At 42.0% G+C, this 15546-nt stretch overlaps 1 protein-coding gene across 1 annotated transcript in view; it reads left to right on the top strand.

Annotated features, from left to right (window-relative positions):
- LOC124788130 (MAPK regulated corepressor interacting protein 2-like) overlaps nt 1-15546 on the top strand; it is a 53371-nt gene that overhangs the window by 628 nt on the left and 37197 nt on the right. Inside the window, exon 2 of the mRNA XM_047255269.1 lies at nt 14250-14420. Coding sequence (XP_047111225.1) covers nt 14250-14420 — 171 coding nt within the window. The remainder of the gene's footprint in view (nt 1-14249; nt 14421-15546) is intronic.

Genomic DNA, 15546 nt, shown 5'->3' with positions numbered 1-15546 from the left:
ATGATCTGATGGGGAAATTTTACTTTTACATTGCTGTGTGACCAAGCAGTAATATACTGCCACATTTTGATGTTACCCTAATTTAATTTCAAAATATCATACTAGTGCCCTTCTTCATTGCCACAAGATTTTAAGGTATTCCTATAAATGCTTGGATTACATAAAATAACCAGTTCTTGACAAACTGCTAAGTGTCTCTAAATAAGGGTGATCTAGAAATTGCAGTAATAATTGTCTTTTGATCTTGAAGGAGTCGAAGAGTTCGTTTCACTGTGCTGTGGAATTAACTATCTACTTTTTGCTCACTTACCACAGAACTATAAAACTTAAAAATTTCATATTTATAAAATAACCAACAAATTCTTTCATCTGTGTGGTAGTACCTAGTTTACTTCATAATGCAGCCTATTGACTGTAACAGATTTTATGCACCCATCGGAGTAACATAATTGTTGTGCATTACAAATATGGCGGAGTTGTAGAGTGCAGAAGATTATTAGGTATTTTATGACACTAATGGATCAGTATAGTTGAAGCAATGGTGTACACAGTAAAAACAGCAAGTCTTGTAAAAACTCCATGAAGTATTATTTTAGAGTGTATTAGTAAAATAGTAAATGGAGCAAATTAAATAATAATCTAAATAATGTTTGGTTTTGTTAAGCAATATGTTCATGTGTTGCATCTTGGCTCCCTCCCCAATCCTCACTTCCACCCCAGTTGTTGTTAACAAAGATGGAGATTACTGTTCTTGAGGAGTGCAGAATGTTGTTCAGAAACATATCGGAAATTTTTATTCATTTATTATTCATCGTGAAGCATTAAAAATGCAATCAGTTTTCTATTTTGTGGGGTACACATACATGGTGTAAAAGATATTTTAGTTCATTTTGGTTATCAATAAACAAAATTGTCCATTATAAAGTACATGATATATTAAACATATTCACTTATATAATCAAGTGAAACTAGCCTATATTAGTAATTAAGGTCATCTTTAGAGCACATTTTAAACTCTCCTATTGTGTAAATGCTTTTGTGCAAGCCATTTCTGTGAGGTATTTTTAACAAACTCGGTGACACAAAGTGTGCCTGTACTGGCAACATGTTAAATACACTCCTGGAAATTGAAATAAGAACACCGTGAATTCATTGTCCCAGGAAGGGGAAACTTTATTGACACCTTCCTGGGGTCAGATATATCACATGATCACACTGACAGAACCACAGGCACATAGACACAGGCAACAGAGCATGCACAATGTCGGCACTAGTACAGTGTATATCCACCTTTCGCAGCAATGCAGGCTGCTATTCTCTCATGGAGACGATCGTAGAGATGCTGGATGTAGTCCTGTGGAATGGCTTGCCATGCCATTTCCACCTGGCGCCTCAGTTGGACCAGCGTTCGTGCTGGACGTGCAGACCGCGTGAGACGACGCTTCATCCAGTCCCAAATGTGCTCAATGGGGGACAGATCTGGAGATCTTGCTGGCCAGGGTAGTTGACGTACACCTTCTAGAGCATGTTGGGTGGCACGGCATACATGCGGACATGCATTGTCCTGTTGGAACAGCAAGTTCCCTTGCCGGTCTAGGAATGGTAGAACGAAGGGTTCGATGACGGTTTGGATGTACCGTGCACTGTTCAGTGTCCCCTCGACGATCACCAGTGGTGTACGGCCAGTGTAGGAGATCGCTCCCCACACCATGATGCCGGGTGTTGGCCCTGTGTGCCTCGGTCGTATGCAGTCCTGATTGTGGCGCTCACCTGCACGGCGCCAAACATGCATACGACCATCATTGGCACCAAGGCAGAAGCGACTCTCATCGCTGAAGACGACTCATCTCCATTCGTCCCTCCATTCACGCCTGTCGCGACACCACTGGAGGCGGGCTGCACGATGTTGGGGCGTGAGCGGAAGACGGCCTAACGGTGTGTGGGACCGTAGCCCAGCTTCATGGAGACGGTTGCGAATGGTCCTCGCTGATACCCCAGGAGCAACAGTGTCCCTAATTTGCTGGGAAGTGGCGGTGCAGTCCCCTACGGCACTGCGTAGGATCCTACGGTCTTGGCGTGCATCCGTGCGTCGCTGCGGTCCGGTCCCAGGTCGACGGGCACGTGCACCTTCCGCCGACCACTGGCGACAACATCGATGTACTGTGGAGACCTCACGCCCCACGTGTTGAGCAATTCGGCGGTACATCCACCCGGCCTCCCGCATGCCCACTATACGCCCTCGCTCAAAGTCCGTCAACTGCACATACGGTTCACGTCCTTGCTGCCGCGGCATGCTACCAGTGTTAAAGACTGCGATGGAGCTCCGTATGCCACGGCAAACTGGCTGACACTGACGGCGGCGGTGCACAAATGCTGCGCAGCTAGCGCCATTCGACGGCCAACACCGCGGATCCTGGTGTGTCCGCTGTGCCGTGCGTGTGATCATTGCTTGTACAGCCCTCTCGCAGTGTCCGGAGCAAGTATGGTGGGTCTGACACACCGGTGTCAATGTGTTCTTTTTTCCATTTCCAGGAGTGTAGTTGCAACCCTATTATGTGTAACTATATTGAATTTTCTAATGTCAAGCAACTGTGACATCAATCTGCTGTTTTAGACATGTGTTAAGTTGATGGGAAGATGGTCGCAGCTTGTGACTGTGTTTGTTCTCATTTGTTTGTATTAGGCAATTTGTATAGAGAGAGACATAACTGTTGACACTTTCAGTTTTCTGAAATACAGTCTACAAGGCTCATTGTTCCTGACTCCGTGGATGCACATAATTGCCTTCTGTTGCCAGATGAGAACTTTTTTCGCTCCAGTGGTATTCCCATATAACAAAATGGCACATGTCAAGTGGATGTGGAAAATGGTGTAGTATGCATTGAGCAGTAGCTTATCACTAACATCAGACTTTATTTTACCTAACGAACATGTAACACATGCTAACTTAGTACAGGTAAAATCGGTATGACTCTTCCATGTTAACTTTGAGTCAAGATGGATCCCAAGAAGTTTAGTTGAAGTACAGTCATTGCCATTATCTTTAATACATAAGCTGAAGCGAACACTTTGGGTCGACAGAAGTGTCCGATCCCACGTGTCGGCTTTGACCCATGACGTAAGGGTGTTGTGTGTGACGTCATGACGGCGCAGAGTTTGGTTTGTGAGTGTGGCGTGTTTGTAGATGTTGTCATGTTGTGGTTTGTTGTGCTCTCAGGTGGTATATTCAGGGTATTCGTTTGTGTGGTGTAATGGGCTCAGTTTGCTTTTGGTCATTATCCAGAATTGTTCGAATGTCGGCTGTGTTTGTAGTGGAGTTCGTTTCAGTGAGTTAACGATTTTGCGTGAAGGTTAATTTAGTGTTGTTTGCTGCACATCGTGTGGTAATTTTACTGAAATTAATCGGTTGTTGGTTTTGTTCATGAATGGATATGATGGATAAAATTAACAGTGCGCAGGTCACGGGAAGTGTTCGGTCCCAATGTGTGGCTGTGTATGTTGATATTGGTATCGGGAGATGTTTTTGAGCTATATAGGCCAAGGGAAGTGTTTGATCCTAACTTATGGGATTGTGAGCTGCTGTTGAGCTATATAGGTGACGGGAAGTGTCCGATTCCAGATGATATTGTGTTTAGTGGTATTTGGGGAGTTTTGTGATGTCGGTTTTTTTCGTTGTTTTCTGTGGTTTTGTATGGGGGTGGGTATCTAAATTTGTTTATATTTAGTTTGCCCCCACCCAAAAACACCCAATTTCCCGCGCTTGTCCCGTTAGTGTCATTTGACTTTTTGTAGAAAGTGTGTGTGTTTGTTTTTCGATGTATTTTCGTCCTCATAATGTGTACGTACCGACTTTATATGCGCCATATTGGAATTGTGGTTTATGGTCGTTTCCACCATATTTGTGACGTCATGGGTCAAAGCAGATGGGCGAGATCGGACGCTTCCGTATTTCCAACACTTTTCATGATTAATAGGCATTTCATTGATTTGGAACCACTTACTGGCTGCTCCAAGATGATCCGTACTTTCCTGCTTTAGTGCTCCTAAGTCTTTCCCCAACTGTAACAGAAGTGGTATTATCAGCATAGAGTGTAGATTTACACAGCACAGTGGTGGGGAAATCATTTACATGTATTATCAAGAGTAAAGGTCCAGATGCAGAACCCTGTGGCATGCCTTCATTATATCCAAGACATTTGATGACATATTATTGAACTTTACAATTTGTTTTCTATCATTCAGGTAGTATCTGATCAAAATAGCTGTAAACCTGTAAAACTGTAGCAGTAGTGTTTTTCTAGCAGAATTCTATGGATAACACTGTTACGAAAAGGAAAGTTGCTACTCGCCATACAATGGAGATACTGAGTAGCAGATAGGTGCAATGAAAATACTGTCACAGTATAAGCTTTCGACCAACAATGAAAATAGACAAACACACACACACACACACACACACACACACACACACACACACACACACACACACACACACACACACGCGCGACTGCAGCCTCTGGCAGCTGAAGCCACACTGCGAGCAACAGCAGCAGTGCATGGTGGGAGTCGCAACTGGGTGGAGGTAAGGAGGAGGCTGGGGCGGGGAGGAGGAGGGATAACAGGTTAGGGGGTGGGTGAAGTGCTGCTGGGGAGCAAGCAAGTACAAGGTGGAGAGAGGGTTGGGTAGTTTGGTGCAGTCAGGAGGTGAGACAGAGGGCAGGGGAGAAGTGGGGGGATGGGGGGGGGAGTGGAGAAGGAGAGAAGTAAAACGACTGGGTGCATTGGTGGAATGAGGGCTGTTTAGTCCTGGAATGGGAACAGGGAAAGGGTAGAATGAACGAGAAAAATGACTAACGGAGGTTGAGGCCAGGACAGTTACAGGAATGTAGGATATATTGCAGGGAGCGTTCCCATATGTGCAGTTCAGAAAAGCTGGTGTTGGTGGGAAGGATCCATGTGGCACAAGCTGTGAAGCAGTCATTGAAATGGAGGAAGTCGTGTTGGGCAGTGTGCTCAGCTACAGGGTGGTCCTCTTGTTTTGATTTGTCTCAGAATTAGCAGTTACGTTATCAGGGCCTGTAGATTGTCTTTTTGCGATATCCTTAATAGAGCACAGATCATGTGACTGTAGTATATTGAGCAGACTAACAAGGGGGGCCATGATGTTGGGGTCATGGATTTACTTCAAACTTTGTTCACCTATAGTAGGCCATTAAAACAATGTAATGCGCAAGTAGTAAGGTGCACTACTCTGGCAATTCCAAGAAAATTGGAAGAGAAGTTTTATGCATTCATAATGTGGTTTATGTATCTGTACATAGGTGCTGGACGTTGGAGTTCATGGTGGGCAGCTGGTTAGTGTTCGAGCGTCATAAGATGAAAGTATATGAGGCGATGGTTCAAATCCTGTTCAAACCTTAATTTTTGTAGCATGAGTGTAAATTTTGTGGTATTCAAAAAAAATTGCCCCTACACTATTCATTCATGCTACATGAGCAACAACATCTGATCACAACGAGCCTCTGTGTTTGCAGCTCAAAGCATCGAGGTGCAAAGTAGTTCTGGATACCTTATCAGATTGCATTTGTAAGGGGTTTTGCAAATCATGACAGGCTTACATGCTCAGGAAAACTCTTTACGTTTCTTCATTTACTTGTCAATAGTTATAAATATCTTAGTTCCAATAATTAAACTTAATTGAAAATAGTAAATAGTCAAATAACATGAACTTCACTAAAACTTCATGCAAATACACATGGTTTTCTTTAATCATATTACCTCTCAAATGTCATATAAATTAAATAATATGACCACTGACAGAAAAAAATGGATTAAAAGTTAAGGTTGAGCAGGAGTCGAATTGTACCTCATATACGTTTGCGTTATAAAGCTCAAAAGCTAAGCATTTGACCACCATGAACTCCAATGTCCGGTCACCTACGCACAGCTGCATTCATTTCATAATAGATACCTAAAACTTCTCTTGTGATATTCTTGGAACTGCCAGAGTAATGCACCTTACAACTTGCAGATTATGTTGTTTTAATGGCCTACCAAAGGTGTACAAAGTTTGAAGTAAATCCGTGATCCCAAAATCATGGCCTTCCACTGTTAGTTGTTTAGGAGGGTCTCCTTCGCTGTACAGAAATATGTACTGAATGTCACCAAAAATTGAAATTTCTCAAAGTGTGCAATCGGTTTCTTTAAAGCCTGTGCAAATTCTTAAATATTACTATCTGGTGTGCAGTATACTGGCACAAGTACAAGTTTAACATGGGCTGTAACATTGCTGCCATCTCCAGTGCATTACCTATACAGTAATTATTGACACTAAAGGGCACTGTAATGAATGTCTATCCCACTACTAACATATATTGAGCATCCCCACCCCTCCCTCCTCCTCCCATAGTTCTGTGTTCATCTGCAATAATCCAGTACTAAGTGAAAACCTGGCAGTACTTAACAAGTGTTCATTAATAAATAAAGTAATATGCTTGCTCATCCCTAATAGAACACTGACATCATCAGTTTTATTTTTTAAAGACTTGATGTTTGTCATTGTAAATAATAAGTTGTCATCACAAAGTGGTAGGTCTGGATTTGTGCACAGTAGCACACCTATTTGGTCACTTTGCTAGTAGTCTTCTGTCACCTGCAGATTGTGTTCTTACATTTATGGCTAGTTTCTTGATCATGTTGGATGCAGATGGTGATGACAAAGTGATTTCCATGGTGCCAGCCATAAAAACCATTGCTTCACTCTGGAACTTCTCTTTTTTTTTTAGAAGACACATGTACAGCAGCTTGTTTGCCTTCACACGTGCACTGGGTGCTTGTTCTTTTTAATTTTACAGTTTGATGGTTTTCATACACTGACTGAGCACTTGCTTTTAGTACCTTTACAGCTTGGCTGTTTTTACTCACTTACTGGGTACTTACTTTTAACAGATGAACATGGGCTGTAGATGCCAACTTACAATTTATATGTGCAGGGCTGTTTTTGATTTCTTTCTATTTTGCTGTGGTGAAGTGGATTTGGTAATGGTTTCACTTCTCGTTATCATCTGAACAGCATGCCCCAAAACTGTTTTCATCATATGTTTGCAATTTACTGGGGAGGTAGCTGTCTTTACCAGTATACGCCTTGTCATGTGCACCTTGCAGAAGTAGCAATACTTCTATATGTTTTCTGTTTTCCTCTTATGTTAAGGTGCATCCAATCTTTTCTGTAGTCTTCTCTTTGTAAATGGTGGTTCATGTTGCTTACAGTGATATTAGCACATGCATGGACTAGATCGATTATGATATAATTAAGCCTAAATATCATGTAGTTTGAAACTTGCAGGCAGATTAAAACTGTGTGCCCGACTGAGACTCGAACAGTTTTAATCTGCCAGCAAGTTTCATATCAGCGCACACTCCACTGTAGAGTGAAAATCTCATTCTGGAATCATGTAGTTTGTTCCTGACTTGTCATGTCTGTAAGGTATTGTACACTGTAACACTCTTATGACTCATTCTTGAAGTTAATCCCTGTACACTCATTTTGAAATATGTTTTGTTTCTGTTATGTCATTGAAACCTGCAATAACTACCATTAAGTCATTCAAAGTCAAGTCCCTGGAGAGTTCAATTATTTCCCTGATAAAATTCTCAAACCATACAGTTGGTTTAACTCCTGCTGATGTGCTGTAGTTAGCAGATGTAGCTTTTAAGAATGATGCACTTCCATGCTCATGACTGTCAGATAATAACATATTGCATACAAAACTGGGGTGCTCTTCCAATGTCAGAGAGCCTTGGCATTACTAATGATCTAAAAAAAGGGAAAATGGGCTGAAGGTGTGAGTTGAAGTTTGTATTAGGGAGGGCATTAAACAAGTGTAGTCTGTAGAGCTACGGTAGCCACAGTGCTGCATTGGTGTTGTGGTTAGCACATGTTCCTAGTAAGCAGGAGACCCAGGTTCAAGTCCCAGCTGTGACACAAATTATAATCCCCTGCTTCAGCTTCTATTCTTATCGAAGATAAAGTTGAGACTTGTATGTTTCCAAGAAAACGTAATTTCATCAGATCAATGTCACTAACCATTTTTGTGCAGCTGAAGATTTTTCCAGTCTTTTCTCCTGTGTGGCAAAGAGAGAGAGAGAGAGAGAGAGAGAGAGAGAGAGAGAGAGAGAGAGAGAGAGAGAGAGAGAGGGGGGGGGGGGGGGGGGGGGATGGAGGCAGCAGTATTATTGTTTTACAGAATATTGGCACTAACAATTGCTGGTTTCAAATTGTACCCAGTAGGTCTGCTGGTTATTCCACTTTGTTTTAAATTGGAATGAAGACTATTTGTGTCACATATTGCAGGTTCACTTGTTCCCAAGAACACATCATATTCATGTTCCAGAAGTTAAATCTCACCTAGTAATGTCGAGATAACTCCATATTTATTGTTACATGTTTGGCCTACTACTCGTTTACATTTTCGAGAAAGTCAGATTATTTGTAAGCTTTTGTGTAACAATGATAAACAGCCCTACATTTAATGTACAAAACAGCTTTAATAACAAGTTTTTGCAGTACTGAGTTCCACATATTCCATCATGAAATGAAATCAACACTGACACATAACTTCATTAAAGTATTTCACTGCGTTTGTACTCCTTTTTTCTGCTACATTAGCAGTGATATAAGTGTTGTGGCTCGCCGATCTTTCAAAGTGCCGCCACACAGTTACGCGCGTCCTCTACATGCGGCGCTGTCTGCCGGCCATGCAGCAGCAGTGCCACCTAAGCGGCCAGCCGGCCAGCGGCTGCTAGACTTGGACTCAGTTATGATTTGACTGTTAAAGTGTACACACGTCTTACTCTGTTTACTTGGTCTGTGACTTTCATGTATTGCGTCTTCCTTGAAATATATTTATTCAACTTGAAGTTATAACAATTGGTGACGAGGTAGTGATTTTTCTTTTCCATCGTTGACCCACATGTTTCCATGGCTACTTTAGAACAACTACTGCAAGGTCTCATCAAACAGCAAATGCTTCTCACAAATGCAATTCGTGATTTCGTCGCAGTGTCAAATGCGGGGCGTCTCTCGTCGTTGTCTCTACCTCCTTTTCCTCCTTACGACGAGACGGCGGAAGGCTGGTCTGATTACGAAAAACGTCTTCGACAGCACTTCTTGGCATTTCATGTCGCGGACGAACAAACATGTATGTCTTTGTTCCTTTCATGGATTTCACCTCAAATGTATCGGTTGTTGTCGCAATTGGCTCCTTTGAAAGATCCTGCGTCTTTGTCCTTTGCTGAAATGTGCTCACTTCTGTCCATCTATTTTCAAAAGCAAACGCATGTGGTAGCCTCTCGTGTTGCCTTTTATCGTTGTCAAAAACAACCGAATCAATCCTATCGCGCTTGGGCTGCTGAACTTCTTGGCCTCAGTAGAAAGTGTCAATTTGTTACTGAAGTTCACAAAGAATCCTACGCCTATTCCATGGTACGGGATGCTATTATCCGATTGGCGCCCGACAAAGAAGTTAGGCAACGTGCCCTTCAGTTGGCAAATCCGACTCTGGATGAAGTCCTATCCATTGCTTAGTCTTTTGAAATTTGTCGCGCCGCTGAAGCGCAAAGAGAGGCATGGGGCGACGTCGGGAAAATACAACCTCTGTGCAATGTTGATGAAGCGTCTTGCATGTCCCCACTGGCCGGTGTGGCTGCAGTATGCTCCCAAGCGCAGCCTCAGCCTAACCGTAAACAAACCTCTAAGAAACTGCAGCAAAACCCACGGCAACTTCCTTCATGTCCGCGGTGTTTTACGAAACATTCATGAGAAGATTGTCCACAACATTGGGCCGTGTGTCACAAATGCAAAAAAAAAGGGTCATGTGTCATCTGTTTGCAAATCCGACCGCATACATGATGTTCATGAACATTACGCTGATTCTGATTCTGTGTTGTCTTTCAATTGTACTTCTTCCCTTTCAGGGAAGTTATTCCTCACTGTCCAAATACTTGGTCGAGATGTTCGCATGCAGGTGGATACTGGTTCTGCTGCCACTATCATCAATTCTCAGACATATCTTCAGTTGGGTTCTCCAATCCTGTCACCTGTCACTAGGCAATTACAGACTTACAATAAACAGCAGATTTCTCTCTTGGGACAATTTGATGCTGAGGTATCTTACAAATCTGTCATTTGCACTGTTCCCATATTTGTGGTCGACCATAGTAACGCGGAGAATCTTTTTGGTTTCGATGCCTTCCACGTTTTTGGGTTCTCCATAGATGACTCTGTCAATATCGTCTCTGATGCTCTTCCTTATGCTCAATTGGATTCCTTGTCGATGACATTTTTGTCCCTTTTTTTCTCCTGGGTTAGGCCGTGCAAATGACTTTGAAGCTCATATCACACTCAAACCCACTGCTCGGCCTAAGTTTTTTCGGACTCAGCCCATTCCTGTGGCCCTTCGTGATCAGGTCAAACGGGAGCTGGATTGTCTCACTGCTTCAGGGGTCTTGCTTCCTGTCACTTCCAGTAAGTGGTCCTGTCCTGTCGTCGTCATTGCTAAGCCAAATGGTGATATTCGTCTCTGTGGCGATTTCAAAGCCACTTTAAATGCTCAATGCCTTATCGACATTTACCCTATGCCTCGACCTGAAGAATTGTTCACTAAACTTGCTGGAGGCCAGTATTTTTCTAAACTTGACCTGTCAGAAGCTTATCATCAACTTCCTCTCGACGCTGCTTCCCGACAGTTTCTGGTTCTTAACATGCCTTTCGGCCTCTGTCAATACCAACGATTGCCATTCGAGGTTGCCAGCGCCCCTGCTCTCTTTCAGCGCTTCTTGGAACAATTATTTGCTCACTGTCCCTGAGTGTATAAATTACCAGGATGACGTTGTCACTGGCTCCACCACTGACGAACATCTTCAAAATCTCCACACACTTTTTCGTGTCTTACAGACTGCCAGTCTTAAGTGTAATCTTCAGAAGTCAAAATTTTTTCAGGCATCTATCACATACTTGGTGTTTCAACTCTCTCGGGATAGTATTCGTCCGATCGCTGCGATCAATGCCCTTCCTTGCCCTACATCTGTTAAGGAACTGCAGGCCTTCTTGGGGAAAATAGCATACTATCACAAGTTTTTACCGTTTGCTGCTTCGGTGGCTCAGACGTTGCATCGCCTGTTGCATAAAAACATGCCTTTTCACTGGTCCGCGTCATGTGATGCGGCTTTCCAGAAATTGAAGACTATGCTGAAACAGGCCCCGTGCCTGGCTACTTATCGACCTGGCCAACATAACAATAAGACACAGTTCACTTGTTGTTGCAATAAACGGTGGGTGTTCTTATTTCATGCCAGACAGGTTTAAACATTTGTTGACTGTTAAAGTTGGCCACATTACAAATTAATGAACAGTAATTATTGTTGCTTTGGTTGAATTTGACCTATTCCCTGGTTAAAAAACGTACTCTCTTGTTTTGAGCACTGTAGGCAGAAGTGGAAAGGCATCATCTTTGGTATCAGATACTTTATTGAAGTTATATAATTCTTTGTGTGCCATTCTTTACAACAGGCGTAATATCCTGCAACTGTTATGATAAGGACATCAAATCCAAAGTATTACTCATCAGTAAAAATAACTGAATAAATCACTGTGCAAAACCCAACTTGCGCTCTTCTCACATGACATCCTCAGAGCCACCGGTCCAAGAAATCAGTGCTTATTAATGGAAGTACAACCATAAAGGATATCAAAATTTTTGACTGGATGGAGGAATTAAATGTAGAGAAAACTACTCATATTATCTTCGATGGAGACTTATTGACAGCTGTAGAAAAACACCATAGAAATGCATTGGGATCCTTGCTGTTCATACAAGGTGGCAATTATTGAACCCTATTAAATAAAATCATCATAACTTCTGAACAGTTTGAGTTAGGATGTTCAAACTGTATGGTTGGCCGCGGGGTGTGATAGGAATTATTATGCGTGTGTGCACGCATCCTGTTGTTGTCAACCATTTGCATCTGAAAGGTCACAGTACAGTGTGCCTGAGTGTACAACGCTTGTGAAGGCCTATTATGTGAGCCATAACAGCCCAACTGTGGCTCAAAGGAAGTTTGCATCTGAGTTCAAGCTGAAGACAACCGGACGCAAGTGTGTTAGCAATCAAGAATTTGATTTTAAAGTTTGAGAGAACGGATAGTGTTGATGATGACAGTGATGGCAATGTTGATTGTCCAAAAAGGATGAAAACACCTGAAAACATCGAAGACAAGTTAGGTTTCAAACCAGCCCCAGGAAATCAATCAGACAAGCTGCACAGCAGGTGGAAATCAACCAGGAGTCCCTGTTGTTGAAGACCTGCATCTCTTCCCATACAAAATTCAAACCCATCAGCCATTAAGCCCCAGGGCCATGGAACAGTGGTTATGGGGCCATGGAACAGTGGTTATGTTTCGCCAACACTGTTGTCCACTGAATTGACCATGACTTTGATGTGGATATGATTTTTTGGTTTAGTGACGAAGCCCTCTTTCATTTGGACGGATTCATCAATAAGCAAAATTGGTGCATTTGGTGGACTGAGAATCCGCATTTTGCTATTGAAATCTTCACCCTCAATGAGTGACTGTGTGCTGTGCAGTGTCCAGTCATGGAATAGTCAGTGTGACATACCTTGATGGCATGGTGACTATCAAATGGTACATGAAGGTTTTGGAAGATGATTTCATCCCCATTATCCAAAGTGACTGATTTCGACAATATGTGGTTCATGCAAGATGAAGCTCGATCCCATTGAAGCGGGAGAATGTTTGATTTCCAGGAGGAGCACTTTGTGGACGGCATTCTGGCTCTGGGGCACCCAGAGGCCATTCATATGGCCCTTGATTGGCTCCCATATTCTCCAGATCTGAACACATGCAACTACTTTTTGGAGGGCTGTACAGCAATAACCTTAAAACCATTGCACGATACACCAGGATATTTACTCTGCCATGCTCGTCATAGTTGTTTTCAGAGTATAGATGTAGCTACATAAGACTGGTATAGGTAACTCCTCTTTATCTACATATGCATTGTGACATCTTTGTGCCGCCGCAAGTGAACTGTGTTCCTTTTGTAGTGAAAGTCATGCCTCTGTACACTTTTCTCTTGTCACATGATGTGCTCATTGTAAAAGAAGAATTAAGAGGGTGGTATGAAGTAAGTGACTAATGATTTTAATCACTGTTTTAATCAGTGTTAGTGATCTGGGGAGCAGATTTCAAGTAATTTCAGGTGCGTATATGAAGTATAAGTCAGCAAAGAAGAAAACATTGATAAGATGTTGGAGATTACAGTGCATGGGAAGGAAAACGATTCTTAGGAGAGTTACCATAGGATGAAATGACCAATTAAAAATTTATATAGATATGTCATTTCAAATTTTAGTAAGCAAAGGAAATTAAATTTTCACATTTCAGTGAAGTACAATGACAGCCCAGTAGAAGAGTTTTGGCCCGTGATTTTGAACTTGATCCTTATGATGGATATTGTAAAACTATGACAGCACCACATAACTACCAAAAACTGTTACTGAATTTGGTGATTGATCTGCTTTAAATTGGATGTTACCATAAGCTATCTTAAGGAGACGAATGTGTATGTTGTATGTTTGATTTTGGTGCACATACAGCTATTAAATCAGAAATAATTGAAAAAATAATTAAAGAGGTGATATGTCAATTCAAAATAAGTTACGAAGAGATGAATACATTTGCAAGGGCCAGTACACTCAGAAGATTTACCAGGAATTCAGTTTGATTTGACTGAATCATGTTACTAACTAAATCAATTTTCCCTCTTAAAAATGACAGGGACGTGACAATTCTTTTTTCCCCAAACTATGCACTTCATTTATAATAAGGAATAGTGAAAAAAATATTGGTGAAACTATTGTGCTCTAGAAAAGATGGACCAGACAATATTTTGACCAAGTGTCACAGCTTTGAGAGTGAAATCTTGTAATTTTGTGATGTTGAGGAATACACACAAATTTTACATATTTACTTCAGCTAAGAAAAATATCTCTCCCTCTACACACACACACACACACACACACACACACACACACACACACACACACACACACACGCACGCTCCCCCCTTTCCCTCCCCCCCTCCCCCCCCCCCCCCCCCTCTCTCTCTCTCTCTCTCTCTCTCTCTTAAATGAAACATTGTGAGCTAAATTAAAGTTAAATCCCTCCAGTGTGCTGAACAAGAAACTTGAGAAGGATGTGACGGAAGAAAGCAGTGTAGATGTTGGAGTATTGAAACGGAAAGACAAGTTGGATGTTTTAGTTCTTAGCACAGGACATCTTACTAGAAAGACAACCTATACAAAGAAGAAGAGAAACCAAAGAACCCTTGTTAACTTCAAGTAAGTCACATCAAACTAAAAGATGCATTGTTCACACCCAATTCACTGGTGAATATGGGTGTACATAAAGTCTGGGAACACTTTCAATTATTTATTGTACAAGAACCAAACATTGTACAGATATCATACATAAGTCATTTGAAGAGAAACCCTGAAATGGTTTATTTATTTATTTAAAAAAAAATTTTTTTCATGCATACCGCCACATTGTAATTTGATAATTTGTCAATAGTCAGGACTAGTCGCAAACATGGCAATTCAGGTGCGGAGCGAGCTTTCTATGTGTTGGAGTTCGGCAAAAACAAGTGTACTACAGCTGTTCAACGGATGTTTAGAACCAAGTACAGTAAGAAGCTACCAACAAGGAAGGCCATTTAGCACTGGCAACATGATGACAAAGACAGGCGTTTTGAGTTTTGTTCGCAGTTGCAACAATTGAATGAGAATGGGGATGGCATTGTTGATCACTTAATTTTTAGCAACAAAGCCACTTTTCACACTAATGGGAAAGTGAACAGGCATAATTGTCGAATATGAGGTACAAAGCATCCACACGAATGCATTTAATATGAGTGTGATCCCAAAAGGTGAATGTTTTTTGTGCCTTGTCATGTCGAAAACTGTACGGGCCATTCTTCTTCGCCGAGAGCTCAGTCACTGGATGTTCCTACTTGGACATGTTGCAGCAATGGCTGATGCCGCAAATGCAATGGGACTCTCCATTCATCTTTCAGCAGGATTGGGCTCCACCCCATTTACAACGTGAAGTTCATGGGTACCTGAACACAGAGCTGTCTCATCGGTGGTGCTACAGAAGGGGACAGCTATTTCATGAAATGGCGTCTCCCATCATCAGATCTCATTCTGTGTGACTTTTTTCTGTGGGGACACATTAAAGATCTGGTGTATGTACCACCTCTACCACGTGATGTGGCAGAGCTCAGGGGGAGAATACGGGAAGAGACTGCCACAGTTGACAAAGCCATGCAAAGCTTTCAGAGTTTCTCTTCAAAATGCTATGTGTTTGACATCTGTACAATGTTTAGTTCTTGTGCAATAAATAATTGAAAGTGTTCCTGGACTTTATGTACACCCTGTACAATGCCAGTAATCAAATAACCACTAA

This window comes from Schistocerca piceifrons, chromosome 3, assembly GCF_021461385.2.
Source record: "Schistocerca piceifrons isolate TAMUIC-IGC-003096 chromosome 3, iqSchPice1.1, whole genome shotgun sequence".
Classification (NCBI taxonomy): domain Eukaryota; kingdom Metazoa; phylum Arthropoda; class Insecta; order Orthoptera; family Acrididae; genus Schistocerca; species Schistocerca piceifrons.
This window is presented reverse-complemented; position numbering and strand designations above follow the sequence as displayed.